The 27083-nt window shown below is 35.6% G+C and overlaps 1 protein-coding gene across 1 annotated transcript in view; it reads right to left on the bottom strand.

Moving 5' to 3' along the window:
• Nucleotides 1-27083, bottom strand: part of RASA3 (RAS p21 protein activator 3) — a 133506-nt gene that overhangs the window by 65109 nt on the left and 41314 nt on the right. The window contains exons 2-5 of the mRNA XM_032226728.1: nucleotides 26927-27044; nucleotides 18931-19034; nucleotides 12892-12986; nucleotides 61-137 (exon numbers count right to left, since the gene is read on the bottom strand). Coding sequence (XP_032082619.1) covers nucleotides 61-137; nucleotides 12892-12986; nucleotides 18931-19034; nucleotides 26927-27044 — 394 coding nt within the window. The remainder of the gene's footprint in view (nucleotides 1-60; nucleotides 138-12891; nucleotides 12987-18930; nucleotides 19035-26926; nucleotides 27045-27083) is intronic.

Raw genomic sequence — 27083 nt, 5'->3', positions numbered from 1 at the left:
TATTCACGGTTATTGAAACATTAGTGTGGATAAATATTATCAAATATCAGGGATACCTACCGTGTAGCAAGTTTATGGCAAGTCACACCAGTATCAGTTATGACTTCACTTAGCCTCAATTCTAGATGGACTTTTCCCTGAAAAGTAAAATTGCAAAAAAAATAAGACTATATGTATACAAATGTGATTGATAAAAAATACAAAAATATTGAGGTTATTGATGGATAATATGAAATCTTGCAATCCAGCATCAATCAGCCTATCAAATAAATAATGAAAGGAGGGAAATCAACAGAGATATAGTTTCAAGACAAATAATCATGCTACTTCAGTTCAACAGTTTAAATAAAAAAATGTGATTATATATGCCTCTAAATTGCTGTAAATTAAATATGTATTAAATGTTTACATATATATACTGTAAATTAATTATAAATTATTAAATATATGCCTCTAAATTGCCCATAAAGAATTAAGAATAAATGACACTCATGTTCATGATCAGGAAACGCCCATAATCCATACTAAGCCAATTATCATCTCAAGCAAACAAATTAAACATCCAGAAACAGAGCACAAAGAATAGACTTTAAAAATTTGATTTTATATCTCCAAAAATGGAAAACAACTACAGCATGTGCTTATTTCTTCTTCCCTGCAAAATCCCAGACAGTGTTTGATGCAATATAATATTGCTTCTCTGCACAACCTAGACCAGAGCCTAATCTGCATGACTAGAAATTCTCCATCCAAGAACATTGTCATCTACGGACATATTGGGGAGTTTTATCTATGTTCTCTGATGAAAACTTTTTGGAAATTTTCCCCTAACATTAAGTACATAATGTACATTGTGAGAGCAGTTTCTAAAGGTAGTTTATCTCAGAGAAATGGATAGCATATTTTCTATGTTTTTCAGCCTGGAAAAAAGTCTATTTGGTTACCTATAAAAGAGTTTATTTCACAACTTCCATCCCCCGTATGTTATGAAACGCTATCATGTATATATGAGTTTACCGTTGATTTAGCAAAATCCTTTGTGAGACCCGACAGGAATAAAAACCGCAGCATGAAAATGTCAAGCACTAGGGGAAAACTACGAAACTAGCCATCAAAATAAATTTTCAAAAGCCTACTAACAGTCATCAAGCATGAGACATGATGGTACAGAATATTAAAAAGCACTTTTTTCAAAACACCTTCCTTTTCAAAATAAGAAAAGGGAAGTACTATTATTACTCATATATAACAATTATAAATAGGCCTGCATTCAAGATTTTAAACAGCTGGGCTAAACAGATTTCAGTTTTAGTAGATTTTAAATGCACCTTTTTTTCTCCAAAAGTCACAAGCAGCCAGCAACACCTATCTGACTTTAACTCATCTTAGAAAAGCTAAACTGGGTCAAACATAGTTAGGAGATGGATCAGAAATTACTGTACTGGGAAATCCCAAAACACTTAAATTGAAAAACAAATATTTTGGAAGCAGACAGTGAACAATTTGGAATACAACATAGATACAACCATCTAGTCAATGGAACTCAAGTTTTATTCAAGTGTGACTTTACTTATTTTTTCAAAACAGGTAGCTTTTTAAAAAAATTAAAACTTCTCAAAAAAAATAATATAATCCAGACATATGTGAAAAGGGAGTGGGGGTTTATTGGAAGTTCTTTGGGATTATAGTCTTGTAAACTGCATAGAATCACTGTGAGTTGAGCCATATACATTTTGTTAATAAATAATAAAATAAAATAAATCAGATATTGCTAATTAGAAAACAATATTTCCCATCAAAATAACAACTAGATGCCATGTCCCACATTTAGGAAACTCTGATGTCCATCATGCTGCATCTTCTCCATCTCTATCATCAATTGTTGCCAATAACTTGGGAAGATGAAGAAATGCAGAATATCAGGAATAAGGAATCTGTATTTGGTTGTTGTTATCTGTTAAGCATAAACTTTTCTCCTTGTACAGAAATGTCTGAAGGGTTGTCAAAAAAGTAAAGATGGTATCTGCAATAGGACAATTGAAGTTCCATCATGTTTTTAGGTGCCCCACAGCTGCCGTCTTGAGTTTGACAATCTCCTCTGGACATTCCTTGTATAAATAAATGTAATTACAAGGAAGATAAAAGGATAAATGCAATGCTTTCCCATCTCCATTCCATCTCTGTGGGGGTAGAAGGGCAGCACTTTTCACCAGAGACCTTTTTGTGAAGACTATCTGCACGCAGCCCTCAGTTATGACCATAATTGGGACCAGAATTTCCATCATTAAACAAATGGTCTTCAGACAAGCATTTCATGATTGCACTACTTAAAGGAAAGTGAGATGGGCAGATGGATTGAGTTCAAGTACATGATGAAGTTGTAAATGTGGGTGGGCTGCCAAGAGTCCAAATTTTGATCACGTGGTAATTGGGATACTGCAATGGCTGTAACTTTGAGGAACAACGTACACAACTATTTCCTTTACTTTTTCCCTATGTACACCTGCCGTAAAAGAATAATGCAAAAATAATATTTGGAGAGAGGATTCAACTTTAACATAATCTGAATCTTTGTGCTTCTGCAGACTGCTAGCAATGCTATGTTGAGAGGACAATTGCAAACAATTACTCAGGCATTTCAAGGGTTCAAAACATTATTACACTTTTAAAAAGTAATCTACGCTATAACCTTCTGAGATGGATATGGTAGACATTTCACTTTCAAAAACATGCTATTTTCCCATGTGTCCGTTTCCAGAATGAAAGAAGAACAAGAAATGCAATTGGAGCCTTGCTTTTGGTTGTGCACATCATTATTGCAGGGTGAAATACTTCAGGATTCCATGTTAATTCCAGAACATGCCAAGTAAACTGGATTTTTTGAGAGTTAAGCTTCCAGAACAATTGTAATTTGGGGTGTTCTGGAAGTGGTCCAATCCTAAAACAGCCAGGGGTTCAACTTTAGTTAAAAGCCATTTTAAGTAAGCCTGTGAATCGCAGCCTAAATAGCTTCACCCCCCACTGTCCCTGCCTGGCTTCCCTACTGCTTTCCACGTGGCCCGCAACTCTGCCATACTTCCCTGTCTTCCCCGCAGCTTTCCTGGCGGTCCTTGTTGCCAGGCCCGCTGCTCACGCTCACCTAGAGAACCTTGCCCTGGCCTCAAACTACACCCTCCCCCCCCCCAGGCTGAAGCAATTTACCCAGTCTGCGGCCTGCCACACTTGGCCGAAGGGCCAGGGGGGAAGCACTGGGGGGGGGGGAAGCGCTGAAGCAATTTGGTTCATGAGCACATGGGTAAGGGGTGGGGGCAGGGGTGTCATGAACACATTGCATTAGGGATGCAGGCGCACATGCATGTTGCTCCATGTGCACGCTTATTTTTGGCACACAACAACAAAAAGCTATTACTGCACTAAACCAATGCTGAAAAAGACGTCAACCAATAATTATTTCAAAATGGTTGATTAACTGAACTTACTTGCCCTTTGCCCAACAACATTATGGTTTTAGCAAACCAGTATATTCTGCCCCTTGAAATTGACCGTTTGTTGATCTTTTGAAGAAATTTGGTGCCAACAAGGCAGCTGACAGTGGAGATTAACTGGCTAGGCTTCTTTGAATTACTGTTAAAACCACTGTGTCAAATCTTGCTTAAGGGGATGTTTTATTGTAGCTTAAGAGGCCTGAAACCAGACTAGTGAGTCATGACCATGACAATGTGAGGTTCTTGTAAGCACATGTTCTGTGCTGTCTGAAAAAAAAAAATCAAATGAATTGGGGGAAAAGATTGAAAGTAAAAGGAACAACATTACGAGGTCAGATAAACTCTGCTGGAGGCCGGAAATTTTAGTTTTTATTTCATTGAGGCAAAACAACAAGCGGAAATGAATGAGACGAGGGCAATTTAGTGATTACACGGTTAATTAAATGATCTCAAAGAGAATATACTCCTTGGATTTAAAAAAAAGATGCCAACTTTTGACTTAACTTGCTTATCTACTTGCTAGTATTATATCCCATATTTTCTTAAGGAGCTCAAGCAACACACACACCCCTTAATACTGTGACACATATGCTTCTTAAAGAGTGATGGCCCATAGTTACCGAGAAAGCTTCCATGCATCTCCTTTGTCTTGCTCCAATTCCCTAATTTCTGAACTAGAGTGTAATTGCTGCCATAAATCACCAGCATAAAACACTCAAGATTTCTCATTCTGAAAGAATATAATTAAGTCTGAATATACTAGGTAGTTTATTTCTGCAATACATTTCCCCCCCTCCCCTCAAAACTTTAAGTTTGGTGCTTCTTTTATGGGGCAGAGGGAGAAAGGGTGTATGTACACTTTGCATTGTGATGCTAATCCTGCTTCCCTGCCTTTAATTTTCTAATCTATTTACTAAAATAAGGCATCTATTAAATTAGTAACCTACCACTGACATACCTCGCTGTCTCTCTCCTCTCTTGTAAATTTAAATAGATTTAATTTGCTAGTCATTTATTCAATTTGCAATGCACAGTTTCATTCAAAGGCCATAGAAGCAATTAAAGTGGGTCACTGGCTGCTTTATCTCACACAGGAAAAATGTGAAGACTCCAATATTGATTTGCAAGGCAAACTGTTCCAGTGCATTCAGATGAAGCTGCATGTGTTTGTGTTGTAAACTCTGTCAAAGTACATTTCTGGAACTTTACTAAACAACAAAAATATTTTCAGACTTCCTCACTCTAATCACATGATTGGCTACTAATATAAATTTGTCCACAGCTGCTTGGATTGGATAGAATCCACTGTAAGTACACAGGAATACATTAGCATACTGAACCAAACTGAATAGGTTCAAAAACAGGAGCAGAGCATTCTAATTAATTTCAGTTAGTAGGTTTGAATGCTGCAAAGGTTCAAGGGTTCCTAAGCACAGCATGTTTATAATGTAACAATTTTTTACAGTTGAACAGGCATGCAATATTTTTTTTATTTCTTTAGGAATAGAGAAACAAGAGCTGCAAAAAAAAAACCCCAATTGTTTATTAGAGGAAATAGTCACACCCTTTTGTTTCCTGGGTGGGGAGAGGCTTGCCTGCAAATAGTGTTTTTTCACTTTCACATGGTCTGTGTGTGGTTACACTTCAGCAGCACCTTTTCTGAACTCAGTAAATGATTAATTCTTCTGTTTGCTATACTCGATACATGCAAATCAGTTGAGCAAGCATTGTTAAAGCAGCTACTGAATTATAGCCATGCTATTATTGATTCCTAACTTAAACTTTCAGCCTGTGATCTGAAACTCATCCCATGAAAATGGACTATCTTATGCTCTACTCTTACCATAAAAATGAGAATATATATTATTCAATCAAAAATATAATCCAAACATGATAGTGCCCAGTTGCTATCCAACTTCTAAAACTGTAGAACATTATTTTGGTGTATCTTAAAAGAATCCAATAATTAAAAAACCTAAAACTTAATCTGATAGTTTAAAAAAAGGAAGTGGCCTCATTGGAAATTATAATTTTCTCCTTGATTACTGTGATTCTCTGAAAATATCAAGTTACCTTACAATTATGACAATGGAAATTAAATTGTCTTAGATTATTCATTCCTGGGAGGATATTCTTGAAATCAAATTAAATCATCGGGTTTGAGAGTATGGTTGTACCATTTGTATAAACAGATCTAATTCCAGAGGTGCCCAGATGATATAAAAGTATATGCAGTGACTCTATGCCAGGTTACAGATTATTGTAGCCAGATGACCAATTCAAAAAAAGATTTTTTAAAAATTCTCTTCCAAACACTGAGAAGCATGTCCTCCTCCACATTTTAGCAAATTCTGGAATTAACCTCAACATTCAGACCTGGAGACAAAAAGGGTGAAGACCAGAAGAAGAGACATATTTTGGAATCCAGATCTGTTCAGTCTCCAGGAAGGGCTGATCAGAAGGGCGATGCCTGCAGCATTGCACCTAATAAAATGTGAGCACTGGAATTGTATACAATAACTTTCAGTTTCACCCATTGCTTTTATCAGTGAAAAGTCTATTTTGTGCTCTACCCACATCCTCCCTGCCAGTAATTAAATATGCAGGTGTCTGTTATGAACTATTCACAGCAGGAAATTTCATTTTGTGGGAAAGAAGCTAGATCTTTCGAGATTCAAGCCTTTGGGATCTGCATTTCTCATTTTATCAATAAATCAATCTGGACTTCATCATATCCTTAATTCATTTTTAATTCTATTTATATATTATGACTTCAGTATTATGAAAGTACAGATGATGCATACTTAAGATTTTATGAATCCTTTATATATCATGAATATCCCATAGTAGAGAAAGAAGCATAGAGGTTTTTATATGATTATACTCTACTCCAGGCTTGTCAAAGGGGTGGCCTGCAGGCCAGATGTGTCATGCACAGGCCATACCACCCAGCTCCGCAAAGTCAAAAAAAGTCACGATACGTCACAACGCATCACATGACGTGATCGAGTTTGATATCCTGCTGAAAAACTTGGCATTTTTTAGAAATGTCTCCCATCTCTCAGGTCTTCCAATATCTGGTCCAGATCTGCATCATCTTAGAATGAGCTCTAAACTGAACTGAGAGTCCATGTTAGTAAGAATGGCCATCAAAAGAATAGAACATTTGCAGGCAAAGGATAACTTTACAACTGAGTGGAAGAATTGTCTTTGTAAAACTATTTAATGTTAAAAGAAATCTTTCTTATTCATGTCAGAAGTGCCAACAGTATAACATGTAAAGCATCCATTAAATCTAGTTCAACTTCTGGTGACCATATGGATACATCCATACACTTTTCTTATCAACACTATGGAAATGATTGGTACTGCTCTCTTATAGGATGTTTTTCTTTACTTCCTACTCCAATCAATAGATCCATGGATTCTAATGGTTTTCCATCCAAGTACAAACTAGGTCCATGCTTGATTTTTTTTAAAGTTCAGTCAAGTAACATAAGTAATTTTTATCATTAATGATTAAGAACAGCCTCACTTTGGATAATTTAATGGTAATCTCACCGTTTCCAGCACTGAAATAGCCTCCTCTGTCACAGTAAGTTGGGAGGTAGTTTATTATGTTTTCAACACTAAAGATATTGTTCTTTTTTCAGATCTTTTAATATTACAAAGTTAACTATGACAGAATGCAAAGGAGACTTCAAATTCCTTTTAACTATTTTATATAGTTGCTCTCTGTAAATTATTGCAAATTGTACAATGCATTGCTTAAACCTCTACTTTTAGATTAAATATTTTAGAGATATTTTAAAATGATTTCAAAGCTACAGGGAAAGCTATAGGGAAATCTATAAATTTTCAGACTAAATATAAATACATGATAACATACACATAAAATATGTATTTATCAACATTTTTACACTGTACAAGGTCAAAATTGTCCTTTCAATTCACAACATAGAGATAAAACCATAAAATACCAGAATATAACATAATGCAAACCACTTGAAGTAAATATTTTTAATCAAGCTGCAAACATAAAGAAGCTGACTTTTACAAAGCAAAAATAGAGGAAGTGATAAACTGCATAAAAATACACTAGCATTTATAATTAGCATTTAAAATCCATGTCCTAAATAAGTACTTTTCTTTTGTAATGTACTGCAAAAATAGAAGGAGTTATGATATAAATAATCTCCAAGAAAGCAAGTCCCTCATCTGCTTGTGTATCAACAATATAGTGAGTATTGGCAACACATAAAGGCCATATAAATATTGACTCACTTCACAAGACAAAAGATGTTTCTCATGTCTCACAGGAAATAAATACTATGAACATTGTGTTTGTTTTCAGCTCCTGCTGTTATATTAGCTAAGTTCATGTCCAATTTAACATGTATCAATAGCGATTACATATGCTGCTGCAAAAAAAGATGAGGGGGCTATTTTGATGTATCAGAACATTAGCATTTTATAAAGCAACTTAAGTAAAATTAAAATTATTCCAAGGATATTCTGATTTAAGTTCTAACATTGCAATAGACAAACAAATTAAAATTTAAAAAAAATTAAAAAAAACAACAGGAGACTAGGAAAGAAAGGGAGAAATGCTTTTTTCTAGTTCCATATGCGGAAGGCATAGACATTTTGGTGAGGTATTGACATTTAGTACTGTAAGGTGCCCCAGACCACTCCTGAGTGAAGGAGTAGAACATCTGGCAACTGGCAGTTGGAATAGAGTCCTTTTCAGGTGGGGAGGGAGAGCAAGTGTCTTAACTCTTTTGCCTCAGAGCGTGTTAATATAAGACAACTGGCACTTGGAACAGAGTTCTTTTCAGGTGAGGAGGGGGAGTAGAAGTCCATAGCATCAGAGCGTGTTAATACTGTATAAGAAATGCTAATGATCTGATGGTCATTTTGAAAATTCCTTTCTTAGTGAGCACCTAGAAGCCAAGGGGAACATACGTGCCAAATCTCAAGTTTGTAGGCTTTATGGTTCTGGAAATTTCATGATAAGTGTGTGGTATTTGGCTTTTTTATATATAGATATAATATATTTAATATACAGGTAGTCCTCGACATACAACATTTCATTTAGTGATAGTATGAAATTACAACGTCACTGAAAAAAATGACTTATGATCATGTTTCACACTTACAACCACTGCGGCACCCCCATAGTCAGATGCTTGGCAACTGACTGATATTCATGACAATTGCAGTATCATATAATCCCCTTTTGAGGGCTTCTGACAAGCAAAGTCAATGGGAAATCCATTCATGTAACAACCATATTACTAAGTTGACAACAGCAAAAATTCACTTAACAATTGTGGCAACAAAAAGGTGCCCCACAAAATGACATCCGTGCTCTTAACAAATGCCTCAGCAACAGAAATTTTGGGCCCAATTGTGGACTACCTGTCATATATCATGTTAAAATTTTAGATCTTGTGGGGCAGCATTACTAGCTGTCCAGGGCTGCATGTGACTCACAAGTTTGACATGCCTGATCTAAACTAAATTGTGAAATTCTGATTGTAAAATCAAAAATGAAATTTAAAAAATCAGTTTCAGACAATCCATTCCTCTTAAAATATGCCAAATAATTTGGGGGGGAAATCCAATTACCAGTTAGCTGATCTAAAGTATCCTTACTAGCCATAAATATTTTAAAAAAGGACCAGCAATTTTGAGACATGGATTAACCTAAAATTTATATTATTCCATGACCTTATTGTGTGGCTAAGCCTCAACTTTTTGTATCCCAATCTCTTCCAAAAATACCTTGCAGCTGTTAATGCTGGAAATACAGTAGAAATTTCACCAAATAAGATTGGGAAGATATGTAAACCATGGCTTCCACAATTATTTCAAGGCACTTAATTATAGCTCCACTCTGTATCAAATGACCAGGAAGGAGAGGGTCTTAGAATAGAGAACGTAGCAATATTCTAAGAAATTCTCCCTTTCATACAGATGCACTAGATATTTTTTTTAAAACCTTGGCAGAACCCTTGGCATGACCTAAGCCATTTTTAACTCAATCCTTCTTTAACAGAAGGATTTAATAGGATTAAACAGAAAGATTTAACAGGTTATCCTCCTAGATCAAATTCTGTTCTGTTCAAGTTTAGAGAGTTACCATGCTGGCTGATAGATAATCCTGAATATATCTATATAATTTATCTCCACCATTCCATTAGCCGGAAAAGAATAAAGAAGACCAAGCCTCTTCCAAGATACTAAGGGCATGTAAAGGTTTGTTGACTTGATCATTTGGATTTTAACAGCTAAAAACCCTGGATATCTGTTACAATCTTGTAATTATTATTTTTTCATTTAATTTAAATCTTTTCCCAAGGACTCAAAATATCAGGTTTAATAAAAAATAATTAGTATCTATAAAGATGATAATTTTCTTGGGTAATTATTCTAGGAAATTTCAAATATTAAATTAAGGTACATTTTTAACACATTTCAATAAACACATTAGCGTATGAAGGATGTATGTGAGTAACAGTAATTCACCAAACTATTACACTAAACCAGAAAATTTTGGTATACAACGTAATTATCAATTACACATAAAGTATCACTACCATATAATCTGTTCATCCACATAAAGCATTTTATGATCCAAATGTTATTTGATTGCTTATTTAGACATGCCAGTGGACCCCATATTAAATTAAAAGACATCTTGGAAGCATTTTGATAGATGAAGAATTACTTTTAGTTAAGTTTAGTAAGTGAATTAGAATTGCATATTTTAATCCAGTTAGCTACAAAAGAAGCAGACATTTGGGCAACATTTGATCCCCAAATGTGAATTGCATCATATCAAAGTCATCCCTTGAGACCATGAGGGGCAATTAATTTTCTCAAGGGCCTGAGAAACTGGGACAGTTGTGGAGGGCCAAGCCAATGTAACCTGAATTGATTTCTTTAAAGTCTGTCACCTAAACTCTTCAAGTTGTTCCAGGCAAGCGGAGAGCAGGCACAAATAGCACTTTCTCTCCTCGTCCTCCAGCAAGCCCCAGCCAAAGAGAGCTAGACCAACTCAGCTTCTCTTGCCCCCTGAAGCACACTAATCTACATTTGATTTCTAATTTCCAGTTGACCTCATGAAGCCCAAATAGGAATAACCAAATAAATGGATATGGCACTGATCTCCTCAAAACTAGCATTGCTGTTTTATTTTGCCTCCTGAATTGATACCTAAAATATTTATTAGTAAGCTAATAAGTAATTAGTAAACTAATAATTCACAGACTGTAAGGATGTGGTCTTATAGATTTTAGGTAAATAAATACATTTGAAGGTTGCTAATATTTTATGAATCCATACAATCAAAGCTAATATCATCACTAGTTTGTATACTTTTAAACAAAAAGTTCGAGGAATCCCAATTCATTAAAGGAAGCTGGAAAAACTTTATTCAAAAAGCATTATTATAAATCTCTAACAGAAGATAAAAAAACTAGTATAACCCTACTTAATCAAACAATCACCAGGAACATTTTTCAGGTTTTAATGGATTTCATAATGTGCATTATTTCCAAAAAGATGCAGTTTGATAAACAGCTTGGTTTGTTTTTTTTAAAAAGGAGTCCAGTACTCTAGTAGAACTTTTCAACACGTTATTAAAAGGTATAATGTTTTGTAAAACTACAGCAATGATAATGTGGGTCAAGCATGTTTGAATACAATGCGAGTATCTAATGAATAAATTACACTATATTATTATATTTTGCACCACTGCGCCACTCAATATACCACTCACTGCACCACATTATCTTAATGCTGGTAGTTATTTTGGTGCCACTGTAGTTTGCTGAGGATACACTGGAAATTCTAAGAAATAATTAGAAACAAGAGTGATAAGGAATGGTAACAAAATGTACTCTTGCTGTGGAAGATTTATAAACTGACTTTATTTTTCTAACATAAGCTTATAACATTTTCCATATATAAATATTAGATTTATCTGGAACAATATTAAGATCTAATAAAGTATCTAAAAATGGAATAAGCTATCCAACCATAATTATTTGATCCATAGCTAAATTAGTAGTTGAATACTTAAAAGTATTCAAAACACTTAGGATAAGTTATTGTTTTGATCACTAATATTTTTGTTTCACTACAAGGCTACTACATGCCTAACAGATTGTAAATTCTAGAACTTTCTCAAATCGAATAGTATGGAAAAAATCATTGTATTTTAAATTTTCCAATTTAACAAGCATTTCCCTGCTTCTGGAAGGATAGCAAAGTCCTTTTATGTGCAATTAAACTATCAAAATGAAGGTAAGTGAAAAAACTGTACATAGAAAAACTGGAATTTAAATAACTCAAAGGAAAAAAGAGAAAGGTTTTAATGTAAGAGAAAAACTTTAAAGAACTTAGTTGTTTGTGTGGTCTTTGGTATAGAAAGTTTGCATATCTCTTATTAACAAGTCAATGGTTAAGGAGTTTAGAGAATATTAAATCTGTTCAATTTAAGATGAGGTTAATTCTGTAATTATGATATTTTCATGTTTGATGCATACCTCAAAAACGTTCTAAAAGGATTAACTGTCAGTTTCAGTACGCTTGAAATGTAAAGAGGAGAGGGGGCATTAAAACATATAATATGGTCTTTCTGTATTACTGTTCTTTGAAAATATATTTAAAAATCCACTGTGCCTTGACATAGCTAAAATTATGAAATAATGGTTTGTTTAAAAAACTGTTACATAAACAAGGACCTAAGTGTTAATTTTTTCAGTTTTATCTTTTGTGACATTGTAGATTATATCATAATTTTCCATTATGTCAAGACTAGGTATCTCTATCTTCTACCTAGATATGGGCACAATAATGTTTCCAAACATATCCAGACAATTTAATTTAATTTAAGACTCCCACATATTCAGTGAGACAAAGGTGATTTTGGAGTGTCTATTCTCCTCCAGAATAAGCAGATTTGTCTAACATCTACATGAATGTGTCTCAGTGATCACTAGGTGATCAATTGATAACCTTATCAAGTAAACTCCAAACATTATTCTATGTCAGACAGAATATCAGTTATAAGCAGTAGTTCCTATTTAACAAAAGTTAAACAAATTATCTGAGACTTCATAATATTTCCTCTTTCCACTTGGAAGGAAATGTAGTGGTTTCCACTGATACTAATGCCAAGTTAACATAGTATGTTATTACAACACAGCAACTTTTTATAAAATTAACTTCTTGGGATACATGTACAGATGTGATTATCCAGGCACTGACTGAAACATCCCCCATGCCGTTACACTGATCTATAATATATTTTCAAAAATAAGGGGATCCAAGAACATTTCTCTATCAATTGTGACAGCCACCATAATTATAAAGACCATGGAAGAGACAATCTTACCTGCACTTCTGAATCAGCATCAACATGTTGCAATTGAAACCAAGTGTCTCGGTTATGATATTTCTGCAAATCTTCCTTCAAAATTGCTACTTTTCCTGTAAATAGATTAAATTGAATGCTTCGCGATGAATATAAAATATTGCTATATCACAGCCTTCCTTACTTTGGGATATACAGTATTACAACTGCAATTCCCTTAATTCCAAGCAAAAGTCCATGTTGGCTGGAAATTCCAAAAATTAAAATCCCAACATGCTCTCAAGGTTACAAATTGGGGAAGTTACAATATATATTTTAGGTAAAACAATATGTAAAATGACTTTGTTTAAAAAATGATTTCTGCAGAGTAGAAAAATACATGCTTTAGATACTGACTGTTCAAGCATTGTTGAAAGAGCAATTATGAAATCAATGAAGTGTACTAATAATACTATACATCAAGTTCTTCATTTTGGAGAAAAGCTTATAACATCAGTAGTTAGCTCTCTGAATCCAAATATTTAATCTCTAACAAGGGTTCTTCAGATGGGATTAGAGACAGCTTTTATCTAGAATAATTACATCAAAATTTAACTGCATCGGAAAAACTTTCTATACAAAATGAAAGTTTCAAGCACATTAAAAATTATTTCAAACACTTGACTTAGTATTAATTATATAAAAATGAACTTCACCTTTATAAGTTTTCTATAGATTACTCATATGATCACAAGACCCAAATCATCTAAGAAATTTTATCAAGTACTTGGAAAAAGGTTTGTTTGACAAGTATATGTGGGGCACATTATTCCAGTTGCTTACAATGCTCTGAATTTTCTCTCAGCCTGAAAGCTCTTTTTGTCAAATAATAGACTCTCTAAAAACAGTATGGGAAGGGAGGTTGCAGTAACAAAAGCAAATTGGAAGATCTGAGAGGCTGCCTTGCACAGCTTTCACACAACAGGATAATTAATACTATGACAAAAAGTAAATTGTAAATCCTAGTCAATAACATATTTTCCCATTGGGCACTATTCTTGCTATACATAGCAACATCTTGTTGATCGAAGGATGTAGCTTCACTCTATGTAAACATTTCGCTTAAGAAATTCTCATGACTGAATTCTGGATTTATATTTGCTACATAAATGAAAACTTTGGCTTCTCATCTGTCCTCCTAGTTTGTAAATTAGGCCAGAAATAATTGTGCATCTGTCACATGAAGGGTACCCAGTATAAGACTCTTTTATTCTTTCAGATAAGTGCTAAATGATCAGATGATGTAGCATGTTTCCTGTTTTTAACTGAAGGTCACAGAGGCTGAACTGTTCGTTGCACAGTTGCTAAGAATTCTCTTGTTAATCTATTTTCTAAGTTCCCAGCATTTGGCCTAAAGCATTTTCAAAGCCTCTTTTAAATATCTCATAGTTAAATCAACCCAGTCTCCTAGAAGTTGGCTTCAACTCTTGATACATTCATGGATAGGGTCACACAGTTTATTGGCCACTGTACAATTTCCAAGATGTTTTTCATCGTCTCAATCTAGCCTACATTCTTGGTACTCTCCGGAAGCTTCTCATCCAAATATCATCCAAGCTGAACCCCATTTAGCTTCCGAGCACCAACCAGTTCAGACAGGCAATGTCTAAATAGTCCATTAAATTCTTTTTTGAATGATTTTATCATATTAAAAAGAAAACATTTCAATACTTTCCTAAATAGTGTCCTGAAGTTAGTAAAGTTGCTTGTCAGAATGAACATGACAGTACCCCGTTTCCCTGAAAATAAGACCTCCCTGGATAATAAGTCCAATTGGGCTTTTGAGCGCATACGCTAAAATAAGCCCTCCCCGAAAATACTGCAACATAGCAGCAGCCATCAGGTGACCACGCTCTCTTCCTCCTACACCTCAAAAATAATAAGACCTCTCTCAAAATAAGGCCAAGTGCTTATTTCAGGGATCACGGTACAGATCATATTATTTTATATAACAGGCTTTGCAAAGGCCTAAACATAAAAGCACTGAGGTCAATTCATATTAAATACATTAAAATACTTCAGAGAAGATGTATTATAGGCATAGCCTATACAACCTCGACTTACAGCCATTTGTTTAGTTCAGGGCCATTTCATTGGCCCTGAAAAAAGTGACTTATGTCTGCTTTCACAGTTACAGCCGTTGCAGATCCTGGAGGTCACGTTATCAAAATACAGACCCTTGGCAACTGGTATGTATTTAAGACAGTTGAAATCCCCCTGTATCATGTGATTTACCTTTGTGACCTTCTGACAAGCAAAGTCAATAGGGAAGCCAGATTTACTTAACAACCGTGTTACTAACTTAACAACTAGAGCGATTCACTTAATAACTGTGGCAAGAAAGGTCATAAAGTGGGGCAAAACTCCCTTAACAACTGTTTTGCTTAGCAACCAAATTTTTGGGCTCGATTGTAAGTGGAAGACTTTATATTGGTAATTGTGGGGTCCTAATTAGACATCTGTGCATGGAGAATCACTTTGCAGGACTGAATTCCAGTGGAATATCCCATCAGGCAAGGAAAGAAGCCATTTTCAAGATTTCAGCCCTTCTATAAACCCTTCCCAATGTTTCATGGGATTCCTCATCTTTCTAAGTAGATGTAAATGAAGCTGCCTCCCATTTCCTTGGGAAGAAAACCCAAAAAGTAGATATTGTGGAGGATTAGTCTCACTAGCAGAAGAAAATTGATTACCAACCTTCATTATTTATAACCACCTTTCCCAATCCAGTGAGCTGGATTATATCCAGCTATATTACATTTTGAATATAGCTGATCAGATAAGGCTGATTTAAAACTTACGTACAAAATTTAGAATATGAAATGTATTATTATGGTTAGTTGCACAGTCAGCCAGATGTTTCGACTAGATTTGGCATTTTTATCCATCTATCAAGTCCTTCGCAAAGGCCTGGGATGAGCAGATCTTGTTGTTGGATGATAATAAAGGACTGTATCATTGCGGGATGTAAGCTGTTCCAAGTAAAGCTGCCTTTTGCAATTGACTATGGGGATTTGGGAGGCAGCAGTTCAACTTACTTCCTAACTAATAGATTTTGGGTTGGCTTAGTGTGAGCTAGCTCCCCTACCTATACATTCTTTGGATCCAACAAAAGACACCCCAAAGTACAGATGGACAGTTTTGGATCCAGATTACAAATAGATTTTTGTTGTTGCTATTGTGAATACGCAGGTGCCTCCTTTGTTGCACTTGGATACCATTATATTTTTCCATGCTCTGCACAAAAGGGCATTTACTCTGGTATAAATGGATAACCTGCCTTCAATGGTTATAACACAGAGATATAATAATATCTCTTATCAAGATTGTTGTTCCAGGGGTTCAAACACTGAAGTTGTGCCTGTGGCAAGTGTATGCCTAAATTGCCCTCCATTTCATGCCTGCTGTTTATTGAATCATTTGTTGGCAAACTCTGCCAATTAACTCAGTCTCTATTAGATAAATTTGTTGAAGCACAGAGGAAGGTCAAGAGACATTTAGTTATATAAATGGATGTAAGCAGCACCCTAAAAGTTTGGGATTCTATTTATTATCATAAATCCTGACTTTATTAAGTCACATACAGTACTGGCCTCAGGTTGGCAGAAAAATTTCAATCCATCCATTCATCCTGGATGATAGTGCCTTATATGGAAGGAAAACATATAGGTATATGGGCAAAATGTTTATCTTATCTGGGATTGCCATGGTGACTGACTTTGCATTATGCAAGCCTGTTACATCAAAACAAAAATAGAGACAGAGGGAGAGGAAATGGGCAGCTTAGTGTCAATCAGGCAGCCCAGAACAGCCATGGATCCTACAACAATTTCAATCCTTAATAAATATATAGACAGAGAAGACAGTCTTACATTTCATAGATAAAGATAAAAACCCTTTAGAAAGTTTTTGTAAACAAAGTCCGGTAACACAACTTTGCAATACAAACATATAAAATTGAATATGTGTGATAAAAAATTACGACCCAGGAAGCAGCTTTTTGTTTCCTCTCTTTGTTTTTTTTCTTTTGAACACACACTGTTCTTTTCTTGTTATACTGTTTTGTTTGTAATGCACACTGCCCAGAATCTTGATGGGATCTGGCAGTCTTATAAATTTGACAAATAAATACATTCTCCACTCAAGCATTTCTTTGGTTTCTTTCTGAATCTCAATATGTAAATATGTATATCCTAGTGTTGCTATTTGTTAAGATTATCCCATACAGCTAAACTTTTTAAGATTAAAAAGCACTTTGATATTAAAACATTTGCATTTAACCAGAGAAGAATACAAGGTAGCCAAGTGTTATCCAACAGGTCTCTAGATTTTTTCTAACTCCAGAAGTGAAATATAGTATAGCATCCACAGTAAAGTGACCTAATTACATCAATGTTGCCACCACATCCCGGTCTCTTAACTTATACACAGGTATCAGAGGTGGTATTCAGCAGGTTCTGACCAGTACTGGAGAACCCGGTAGCGGAAATTTTGAGTAGTTATAGCTTGCCCCGTCCCCATCTATTCTCTGCCTGCAGAGTCCCAGCTCATCAGGAGGAAATGGGGATTTTGCAGTAATCTTCCCTTGGAGTGGGGAGAGAATGGAGATTTTACAGTATCCTTCCCCTGTAGTGGGGTGGGAAGTGAGATTTTACAGTATCTTCCCCTGCCATGCCCACCAAGCCACACCATGCCCACCAAGCCATGCCCACAAAACCGGTAGTAAATTTTTTTGAATCCCACCACTGATAGGTATATACACTGCAGCATTTGCACGTTTTCAGCTTTTGCAGCACATACTTTGATGAAATCAGGTATGAGTTGATCCCCTAAAGAAGATCCATGGAAACATGAGAAATTTGCAGGGGATACTTGACTATCCTTCAGTAGTTCAGTTAGGCTGAGACCAATGTTCAATCTCACCAAGAAAAAAGACTGGGCTAAATTGTATATTATGCTTTCTCACCTTAATAAAAACCTATTTCTTTATACCTATGTGCTATCTTGGCAGATTTGCAGAAGCCAGTAAAAACCTAACAAAACATGTTCTGAATTGTAAGAAGCTTTAGGAAATTAGAGAAATACTACATTCCAGACCATACAACTGTGCAGAAATATTTTAAATGAATCCTTTTTTTCTCTTTTCATCATTTCCCTACCCTCACTTTTTTTTCTTTTGCCCGAACTCAATGTTTTCCTTATTGCTACAATGCTTTGAGAATCCCTAGCAGCACCTCTGCTGAAGAAGGAAACATCCTAATCCTTGGCGGGGGGGGGGGGGGGGTGTTTGCCTCCAAAACGTCCTCTTGACTCACTCCTTTTGTTTCCTGCTTGCCTGCCTCCTTTTGTAATTGTGATTTAATTTCATCTGTCTGTGTCAGAAATGCTTATAAATCTTCTTTGGACTTTGGGCTATTTCTCAACCACTCAAATTTAATATTTTACACACTTTGCACTAGCAATCTGAGCATCAAAGACTGCCAAGGCACATCAAAGAAAGAAGGGAGGGTGGGAGGGAGGATCTCCAAAAATTTTAAAACTTTGTTTCTTCATATGTTCAAAACATCATCAAAACAGAATTTAACCTGCAATTCAAGTGAAATATTCTAACTAAAACTAAACCAAAGTTTAAATGAGTAGATTCATTCAGCAATAATCGGGATAGATGAATCTTTTTATCTATTAGTTCACAGCATGTTCAGATTAATTGCTTTATTTTTTTCAAAACAGAGATACTTTTTGAAAAGCTTATTTCATCTCACTTAGAAATACGACTTGAACAGATTTTTATTTTGAAGGAATTTTATCCTCTTTATTGTTACTGTATATAGTTATTTAAGAACATAACCATAACTCAACCATGATGAATAGTATGTTGAAATGTTTAGGCTACATTTAAAGAAAAAAATACATGATTTTTTAAAATTCAGTACTGTTGTTGACAAATGTGTGAACATACAGAGCTTCTCCAGCTACAAAAATAATTAAGACTTAAAATTGAACTAACATATAAACACATACCAATGATTGAATCCCTGCGGAAAACATCTCTATCGAAAATGTAAAATGACAGATGTCGAAAACTCCGTGGAATTTCACAGTAAAAGTCTTCTCCATAAAAAGGGCTATGTAAAACAAAAATAAAACACTTTAGTACAATTGTTAGAAGCTGGAAATCAATTACTGTCAACTTTCCCATTAAAGCTTTTACCTGGCACCTTAATTGCCTTATAGGCTGCCACTGCTTAAAGCTAGCAAACTTATATTGTTTCAAAACTTAATATATCACATCTTCCAAATTGCTTTGGAAGTTGGATCATTTCTTTATATAGCTTGACTCTTGAAAATGAAAGCCCAAAACTGCCTTTTCAATGATTAATATAATTGAGTATACAGCCGTATTTTTGCAGTGTTGCAAAACCTAAAAGAACATTGTATTGCAGTATCATTTTATATATTCATAATTAAAGTATTATACCAGACAGCAGGTTTTGCACTTTTCTAGAAAAAGAAAAAGGAAATGCTTATATACAAATTAAGAAAATTTGGCAATTCTCACATTTCAGACTATGTATATATAGTGACCTAGATACATCAAACTTCTTTTCCTTTGTTATGGAATAAATTGCCATAAAGTAATTATAAGTACCACCCATTTTATGGAGACATTCTTTTCAACATAATTGTTTAAGACTATTCTATTGTTCAATAAACAGTCTGAGTGTCATAAAAAAATAGGCAGTAGTCGACAAGTTATATGCCTTCCATGTACAAGCAATTGGAAGATGTTATTAGAAACATCTTAAAATAATACCTGCATATTCCTTTTTCACACATTCTTTTTTAATTCTCTTGTTAGGGTAGGATATGTCCTTCAGCTGCCAGGATAACACCTCTCCTACTTTCTCTTAACAATCTATGGGCACAGCTGAAATCATTATGCTGCAAACAACAGCCTTTCTTCTGTCCTGCTAAACACAGTTAGGACTCTAACTCTCAATTAGTATGGACAACCAGACGCTCCACATTCAGAAGGCCGATATTTCTACTGCACAGAATATTTACTCTAAGGGTACTTAAAGTGCCCCTACAATTGATGTTTTTCATCCCCAAACATTTCAGAGGTGGTATTCAGCCAGTTCTGACAGGTTCTGGGGAACTGGGAGCGGAAATTTTGAGTAGTTTGGAGAACCAGCAAATAGGCTGGCCCCGCCCCTGCTGCCTCCCAGCTGATCTTCTTTTGTTGCCCTGTACAGGAGAACAGAGCTGGGAAGCAGGTTAGTGGGGTGGGGAGGGAATGGAGATTTTGTAGCAACCTTTCCCCAGGAGTGGAGAGGGAATGAGGATTTTGCAGTATTCTTCCCCTGCCACGCCCACAAACCATGCCATGCCCACTAAGCCACACCCACAGAACAGCTAGTAAAAAAAATTGGATCCCACCACTGATTTCAGGGTTTATATTTAAAATGAGCAAGAAAATATAGAATAGAATCCAATGGAGAACAAGCTGGAGAAGTACGATTTGAAATATCAGTTTTCAGTACAAGGTTTCATGCTTGAACATATTTGGAATCCTGAACCAACTATTTCATTTGTATTTGTTGTCTGATCTGACTAACTGGAACTATGTCACTCATTTGGTGGGTGTCTTTCCCCAACTAGGAATTAATATTATTCAGCACAAGGCAAAAAAAATAATTTTATAATTCAGAAGAGCTCTTGAACAATTTCTTCTCTTCCAGACTACTTAAAATGCTAGTCTCTCCTACAGAATGCAAGTTAATACTGTAGCAACTGTTGTGAGCCTACACCTTTAATGGACTTATCTGTATCTATGATTTTCCTAATTAGCAATGAAGCTCTAAATAAGGAAAATTTAATTTCAATTAATTTGTTCTATGTTGGAAGATGGCAAACTCAAAGGGAAAAAATCATACACAATTGTTGGGAGTGCCTATTTTTTGGGGGGAAAAGTCTTACTGTTATAGAATTTCTGAAAGAGTACATATGGGAAGGTTGTGACATTCCCACCAGTTGTCACATAGGCAACAAAGTCATGTTATCCAGTGATTTCAGAACAACTTCTAGAAGCAGCACTTTCTATTTCTATTTGTCTAAAGAAAAATAATGCTAGAAGAATGCAGCCAAATGGACACTGGGAAGACCTTCAAGAACAATATATTCTTTGTAAGAGAAAGCTGACCCTCAGTGCGTCTTTCTCACTAAAACAAGTACCTCTTGAACTATCAAATTATTATAACATCATTTTAGAGCAGTACAGATCACAGATCTAAAATATCAAAACAAACACCGACAGATGCAAACAGAAAATATTTTAAGCTAGTTTCAAAGCAAGGGAAATATTTAGTGAAGGAATTGAATGAAAACATGCAAAAAATAAAACCAAAATTTAGAACCATACCCATACCACTTTGGAGCCTACTAAAAGCTGAGCAAAGAGGGAATTGATCTGTTTTCTTTATGTAGAGAATTCATAACAAGATGTTTTACACAGAATAAACCAGTGGTGGGTTTCAAAAATTGTTGGAACCTACTCCTTTGTGGGAGTGGCTTGCCACCCATGTGACCGGATATGAAATTATGAATTAGTACTTAGGTCGGTCCAAGTAGCTATTCAGAAGTTAGTGGTTAAAAGCAATTGTAAAGCAAGATATGGAATTAAATCCAGAAATATTTTGTTTGCTATTTGAAAGGGAGTATAATATATATTTAATTTTACACATGTTAGCAGCTGCTGGAATTGTGTTTGCACAACAGTGGAAAAACAGAGATATGTAAATGAATAAATATTACAATGTGCAGGAATAAATAAATTGACAATTAAAATCAAGAAGGCTTTGAATACTTTTTCATGTGGGATTAGTTTTAGCAATTGCCAACTAAGGGAAACAGAAATTAGAAATCCAAAAGTATGAAAGAAAACACCAATTATGTAAGGAAAGGTCCCTAAAATGTATAAGGAAATATTACTAGATCATTATTAATGCGTAGATAACTGTGGGACATTACACACCCACCAGTGGTGGGTTTCAAAAAATTTTGGAACCTCTTCTGTAGGTGTGGCCTGCTTTCCGGGTCCACTGTTAGAACCTCTTCTAACTGGTTCGGTAGATTTGACGAACCGATTCTACCGAATAGGTGCGAACTGGTAGGAACCCACCTCTGGAATAAACCCACCACGCTCACTTTTTCATGATAATGGGACCTATAGGACTGTGATGGCAAACCTATGGCACGCATGCCACAGGCAGCACATGGAGCCATACCTGCCAGCATGCAAGCCATCAGCACTGGTTTTTGGCCTTCTGGGGGGCCAGGAGAGGCCATTTTCACCCTCCCCAAGCTTCAGGAAAGCCTCCGGAGCCTGGAGATGGTGAAAAACAGGCCAAATGGCCTATCGGAAGTTTGGAAATGATCCAGGGAGGGCAAAAACGGCTTCCCCTGGCCCTCCAGAGGAAATATCAATATCAGCTTGGAGGCGAGCAGTGAGGCGTATGTGGGTGGGGAGTGTGGGAGTAGGTTATGCATGCATGCACATGTGGGGGTACGCTTTGCATTATGGGTGCTGGCCCATGCGCGTGCTATTGCACATGTGCGCTCACATTTTTGACTCCCTATAACAAAAAGGTTAGCCATCACTGGTTTAGAAGAATCTTTGAATGTCACAAATTACACATAAATGTATGTGTAATAAATATAAGAAAGTTCATGATTTGAGATTTACTACGAATTTCAATGAATTGTTGAATGCCTAAAATACATCTGTATTTAAAATCAGATTAAAAATTGATTACATATATTTACACTGAAACTATTAAGTAAATATCTATAAATTAACTTCCCCAAATCCTTTCCTAACTTGAAAGTGTCAATTACTAGACTCATTCACAAAACCTGACTAAACTATGGCTGAGAAAGAGTAAAATCAATGTATTTTAAGATCCAGCTTTATGGCCAATAGGCCACATTAGTTCTCTGGACTCATTCTTAATTGTAAGATATGTCAGGTGCATACTCTCACCCAGTTTTTAGATGAATTCCATATCCAAGGCTGTAATTCTTTTTAGTTTTTTCCTTATATTCTTTTACATCAAAAATGAAGATTTGGGTAAGAGAAAGTAATAAGCATGTAGTTTTAACAATTGGCATTCATAATTATATTTTTTCATAATTTAACTTTTAGCTCTGCAAGATATTGAATTTTATTATAATGTAAAAACTATAAGCAGTTAACTTCATACCCTTTATTAGCTTGGAATGAAATTTGATCATTTTAATAATGCTTTGGAGCAGTGGTGGGATTCAAATAATTTAACAACAGGTTCTCTGCCCTAATGATTTCCTCCAACAACCAGTTCACCAAACTGTTCAGAAAGTTAACAACCGGTTCTCCCGAAGTGGTGCGAACTGGCTGAATCCCACCACTGCTTTGGAGGCTTTCTTCCTCAATTATATTATCTTATAACTGAAGTCTCTTGGATAGCATTAGACAAATTTAAGAATTAAAAATATTGTTTCATTTCTCAAACTGGAAGAATTATGAATGCAGAATTACACTGCAACCTTTACAGCAACTAATAATAAGAGATCCCAAACTGAATGTCTCCCATGTGGCTTTTAAATAAATTTTAAAAAGAAGGTAATAAAAAATGCCACAGCAAATGTTATATTCCATAGCAGGAATTTACATCACAAAGTTAAAACAGAGAGAAACCAAATATGCATATGAAATGTATAACATGCAATGTACAAATAATTAGTAAATCATATGCAAAAGTTTAGGTTCCCTTAGTCAAATTGCATGTTTCAATGGATTCTTAAATGAGTAGAAACTGAAACAGCTTCCACATGGTACAAAGTTAAATGCATCCTTCTGCAAATATAAATGCCCCCTTGTTTTTTTGCTGTGCAATTTGTTTACAGATTCAAAGTAAGAAATGTGGCAGATGTAAAAATTGGACTCCCTTCCAGGCAGTATTTTGTAAGGCCTACTTTGATAGAGATAAATGTTTCTAAGCATTTCCTGAATCCAACTTTAAAAACCTTTCTATTTAAGCTTTGCAATTTTTGCCCTATTCTTCTTTGCCAAAGTCTTCTAGCTCAGAAAGATTCTTAGGTCTACTTGCATGCAGTGCAGTTTGAGGAGCCCTCCCCACTGAAAGTTCTTTGTATGCATTTGATTCTACCAGGATTGCCAGCAAGTATAGTCAATGGCTGGTCTCAGACAATGTACAGATGAAGATAATAAAGATGTGATACTACTTATTTATGTAAAAATAACAATAACTCAATAAGAATAATTCCATTTCTTTTGTTCATATCAAAACAAATGTTGGAATTTTTTAAAATCAAAATTTTCCATTTAAATTAAATTTAAATGCTTTCAATGCTATTTAGATGTTACATAGCATGCAACTTTTTAAATTAGAAAGTTTAGAGGTGAACATTGGTAGGACCAATAAGTAATACCTGAGACACTTCAGGAACCTAATAGGAAAAAAAACCTGCTGAAATCTAAAAGGTTTTATCTCCTTTCTCCCTTAAAAGGAGCTTAGAAAAAAAGCAATCTCTTCCCAATCTACTTTACCAGCCAACAGCTACCTTTAGCAGGGCATAAGACTCAAAAAGCAGAAAATGGAAGAAAAAGCAATGGCGGCTATGCTAGGGAACCTTCCTGTCAGCCTCAAGGAGCCTCAGCTCTGCTGGACTGAGCCGGATAATGGCAGCTATGTCAGTCAGACCAGGGAGCCTGCTTGTCAGCTTCAAGGGGCCTCAGCCGCTGGACTGAGCTCGATAATGACGGCTATGCCGGTTGGACTGGAGAGCCTGTCTGAAAGTTCGCTTTCCTTGTGAATACTGAAGGAAGCCGATTGCTTTCCTCTGTTGTCAAGTGAGAATCCAAGGAAGGGAAATTCTGTCTATCTTTGCTCTTTAGTTTTGAAGTTGGAACTAAGTTATAAGCGTCTTTTGAGCTGAAGACTGAGTCAAAACTGGGAACACAAAAAATTGACAGACTCAGTCTAATGATCAGCAAGGCAGAGTTAACTATTCCTTGGATTCTCCTCAGCACACTGGAGAAAAAAACTGATGTCTAACTGCCTGACTGGTATTGAATCAACTGTGGTTCAGAAAGGAGCATAATAAGGATTAGTAGTCTATTCATGTGGAGATATATTCAAGAATTAAGATAAAACTCGTTCAAGCTGTTGCTGCTGCTACATTCAAATGTTTCTCTAAAGAGAAAAAAGCTTGAGGTGGGACTGCTGCCCAGTCTCTGTAATGCTGGAAGAACTTTGTTTTGTTCTATAATTATTAGTGAACTGCTTCTATTTGGGAGGGGGGATATATTTGAGGGAGGGGAGGATAGTGTACATAATCTGCCATACTTCTAACTTTACAAAGTGTGTGTCTGGGAGATGGAATATTCCCAGCCTCTGAACACATTCCATATGAATGTCATAATGATATTGTAAGAGAAAAAAAATTAAATCTAATGTGATGCCAAAATGTTAGATATAAGGCATTGTGTATGCAACATTATGCTTTATATGTATATAAAGAATCCATCAATTCACTTTGATTCACAAGAATCCTTCAAAAACCAAGAATTCATATTTTTAAACGTCTATGTCAGAAAAGGATCAAAAAATAAAGAAAACAAACACATTCAGCCTTAAGTTGTATATGTTGTTTAAGATGATGTGTCAACTGATGTGATAAAAAAAATTGTGTTCATATTTTATGTTGTAAGGTTTCATCATGTATCTGCATTGGATGTTCACTTTCACATACTGAACAGAGATGGTATTCTGCATGGTTGGCCCCGGTTCATGCGAACCAGTAATGGCGGCGGAGGTAGGCTCCACCCACCCACTCAGACGTCATCCCAGAAGGTTCTGCACATGCACAGAAGTGCTCTGTGCACACAAAGCGTGTGCATGCACGCACACGCTCCCAGTTCCGAACCTGTAGTGAAGATGAGCGCATTTTATGCCTGGTACTGAAGTACTTCTTTAAACTACCTTGTTCTTCATCCCTATGCCTAATGAAACACACACAAAAAAAAAACAAATTTCAGCAGCAAATGTTTGGGGCTGCAGACTTTAAAGATGCTGTTTTGGCAGGAGGTCCAGAATTACTTGCAACCAGTTAAGTAAAAAGTAAAGTAGAAACTTGTGCTGCTGTTTGAACCTTCCATGTTCTTCCACAGTAAGACATGTGACAATTCTGCTATAGTGGAAAACTGCATATTCATATAATTATTTCCTGGATATAATATTCAGCAGTGCAGCCAGATGTTACCAAATGTATATATTAATTTAAAGATTCTGTCTTTCTGTTCAAGGCCCGCTTCCTAAAAGCAGGAAAGGGTCTTTTTCTGTATTCTGTTTCCAAATCCCTACTCTCTTGAAACTTAGGAAATCTGTAAAGATGCAGCCCTTTTTGTTAGTATTAGACAAATTTAAAACATAATTCTTACTTGGCCACTTTCTATCCATACATTAATGGCCCTCTCCTACCCATGTTTTCATGGCAATATGCACCCTAATTTCATGTATGGAAGAAGGTTGTGTTACCCTCACAGACCCTCTTCCCCACAACCATCTTCAGCCACAGCAGGTGATTCTAGGCCAATCACCTTCTATCTGCCCAGCCTACCACATAGGGATGTAATTGTAGGGAAATACTGGAGGAAGGAATGACATTTTGTATATTACCATAAGCTCCTGAGCAAAGGCAATGTACATACATCGAATATACTAAAACAAAAACTAATCATAACAGAGTATTTCATTGTTTTAACATTTGGAGGAATAAGGTTGCTAGGGAACTGTTGATTTTATTGAGCATTCTGCATTATGTTTGTGCTTGTGTGTGTGTGTGTGTATAACAAATTGCTTGATGACAGTTCTCACTTCACAAAACAGAGTATTGTGCCTAAAATAAATTAACATACAAATGCTGAAATAATAATTTAAATTCAGTGAAATATTACCATAGTGATTTCTCCACTATTTTGGTCCTGAAAACTTCTTCCTGGTCCAAGTTTACTGTACAGTAACAATCCCGCATTTTGTTTGGCCCTGGATACGTAGGAAGATTCTTAGCTTCCCCTAAAGATAAAAAAGAAGATATTGAGTGCTGATACAGCT

Source organism: Thamnophis elegans, chromosome 11, assembly GCF_009769535.1.
Source record: "Thamnophis elegans isolate rThaEle1 chromosome 11, rThaEle1.pri, whole genome shotgun sequence".
Lineage (NCBI taxonomy): Eukaryota > Metazoa > Chordata > Lepidosauria > Squamata > Colubridae > Thamnophis > Thamnophis elegans.
The sequence above is the reverse complement of the archived record's forward strand: the minus strand, read 5'-3'. Positions and strand labels throughout refer to the sequence as shown.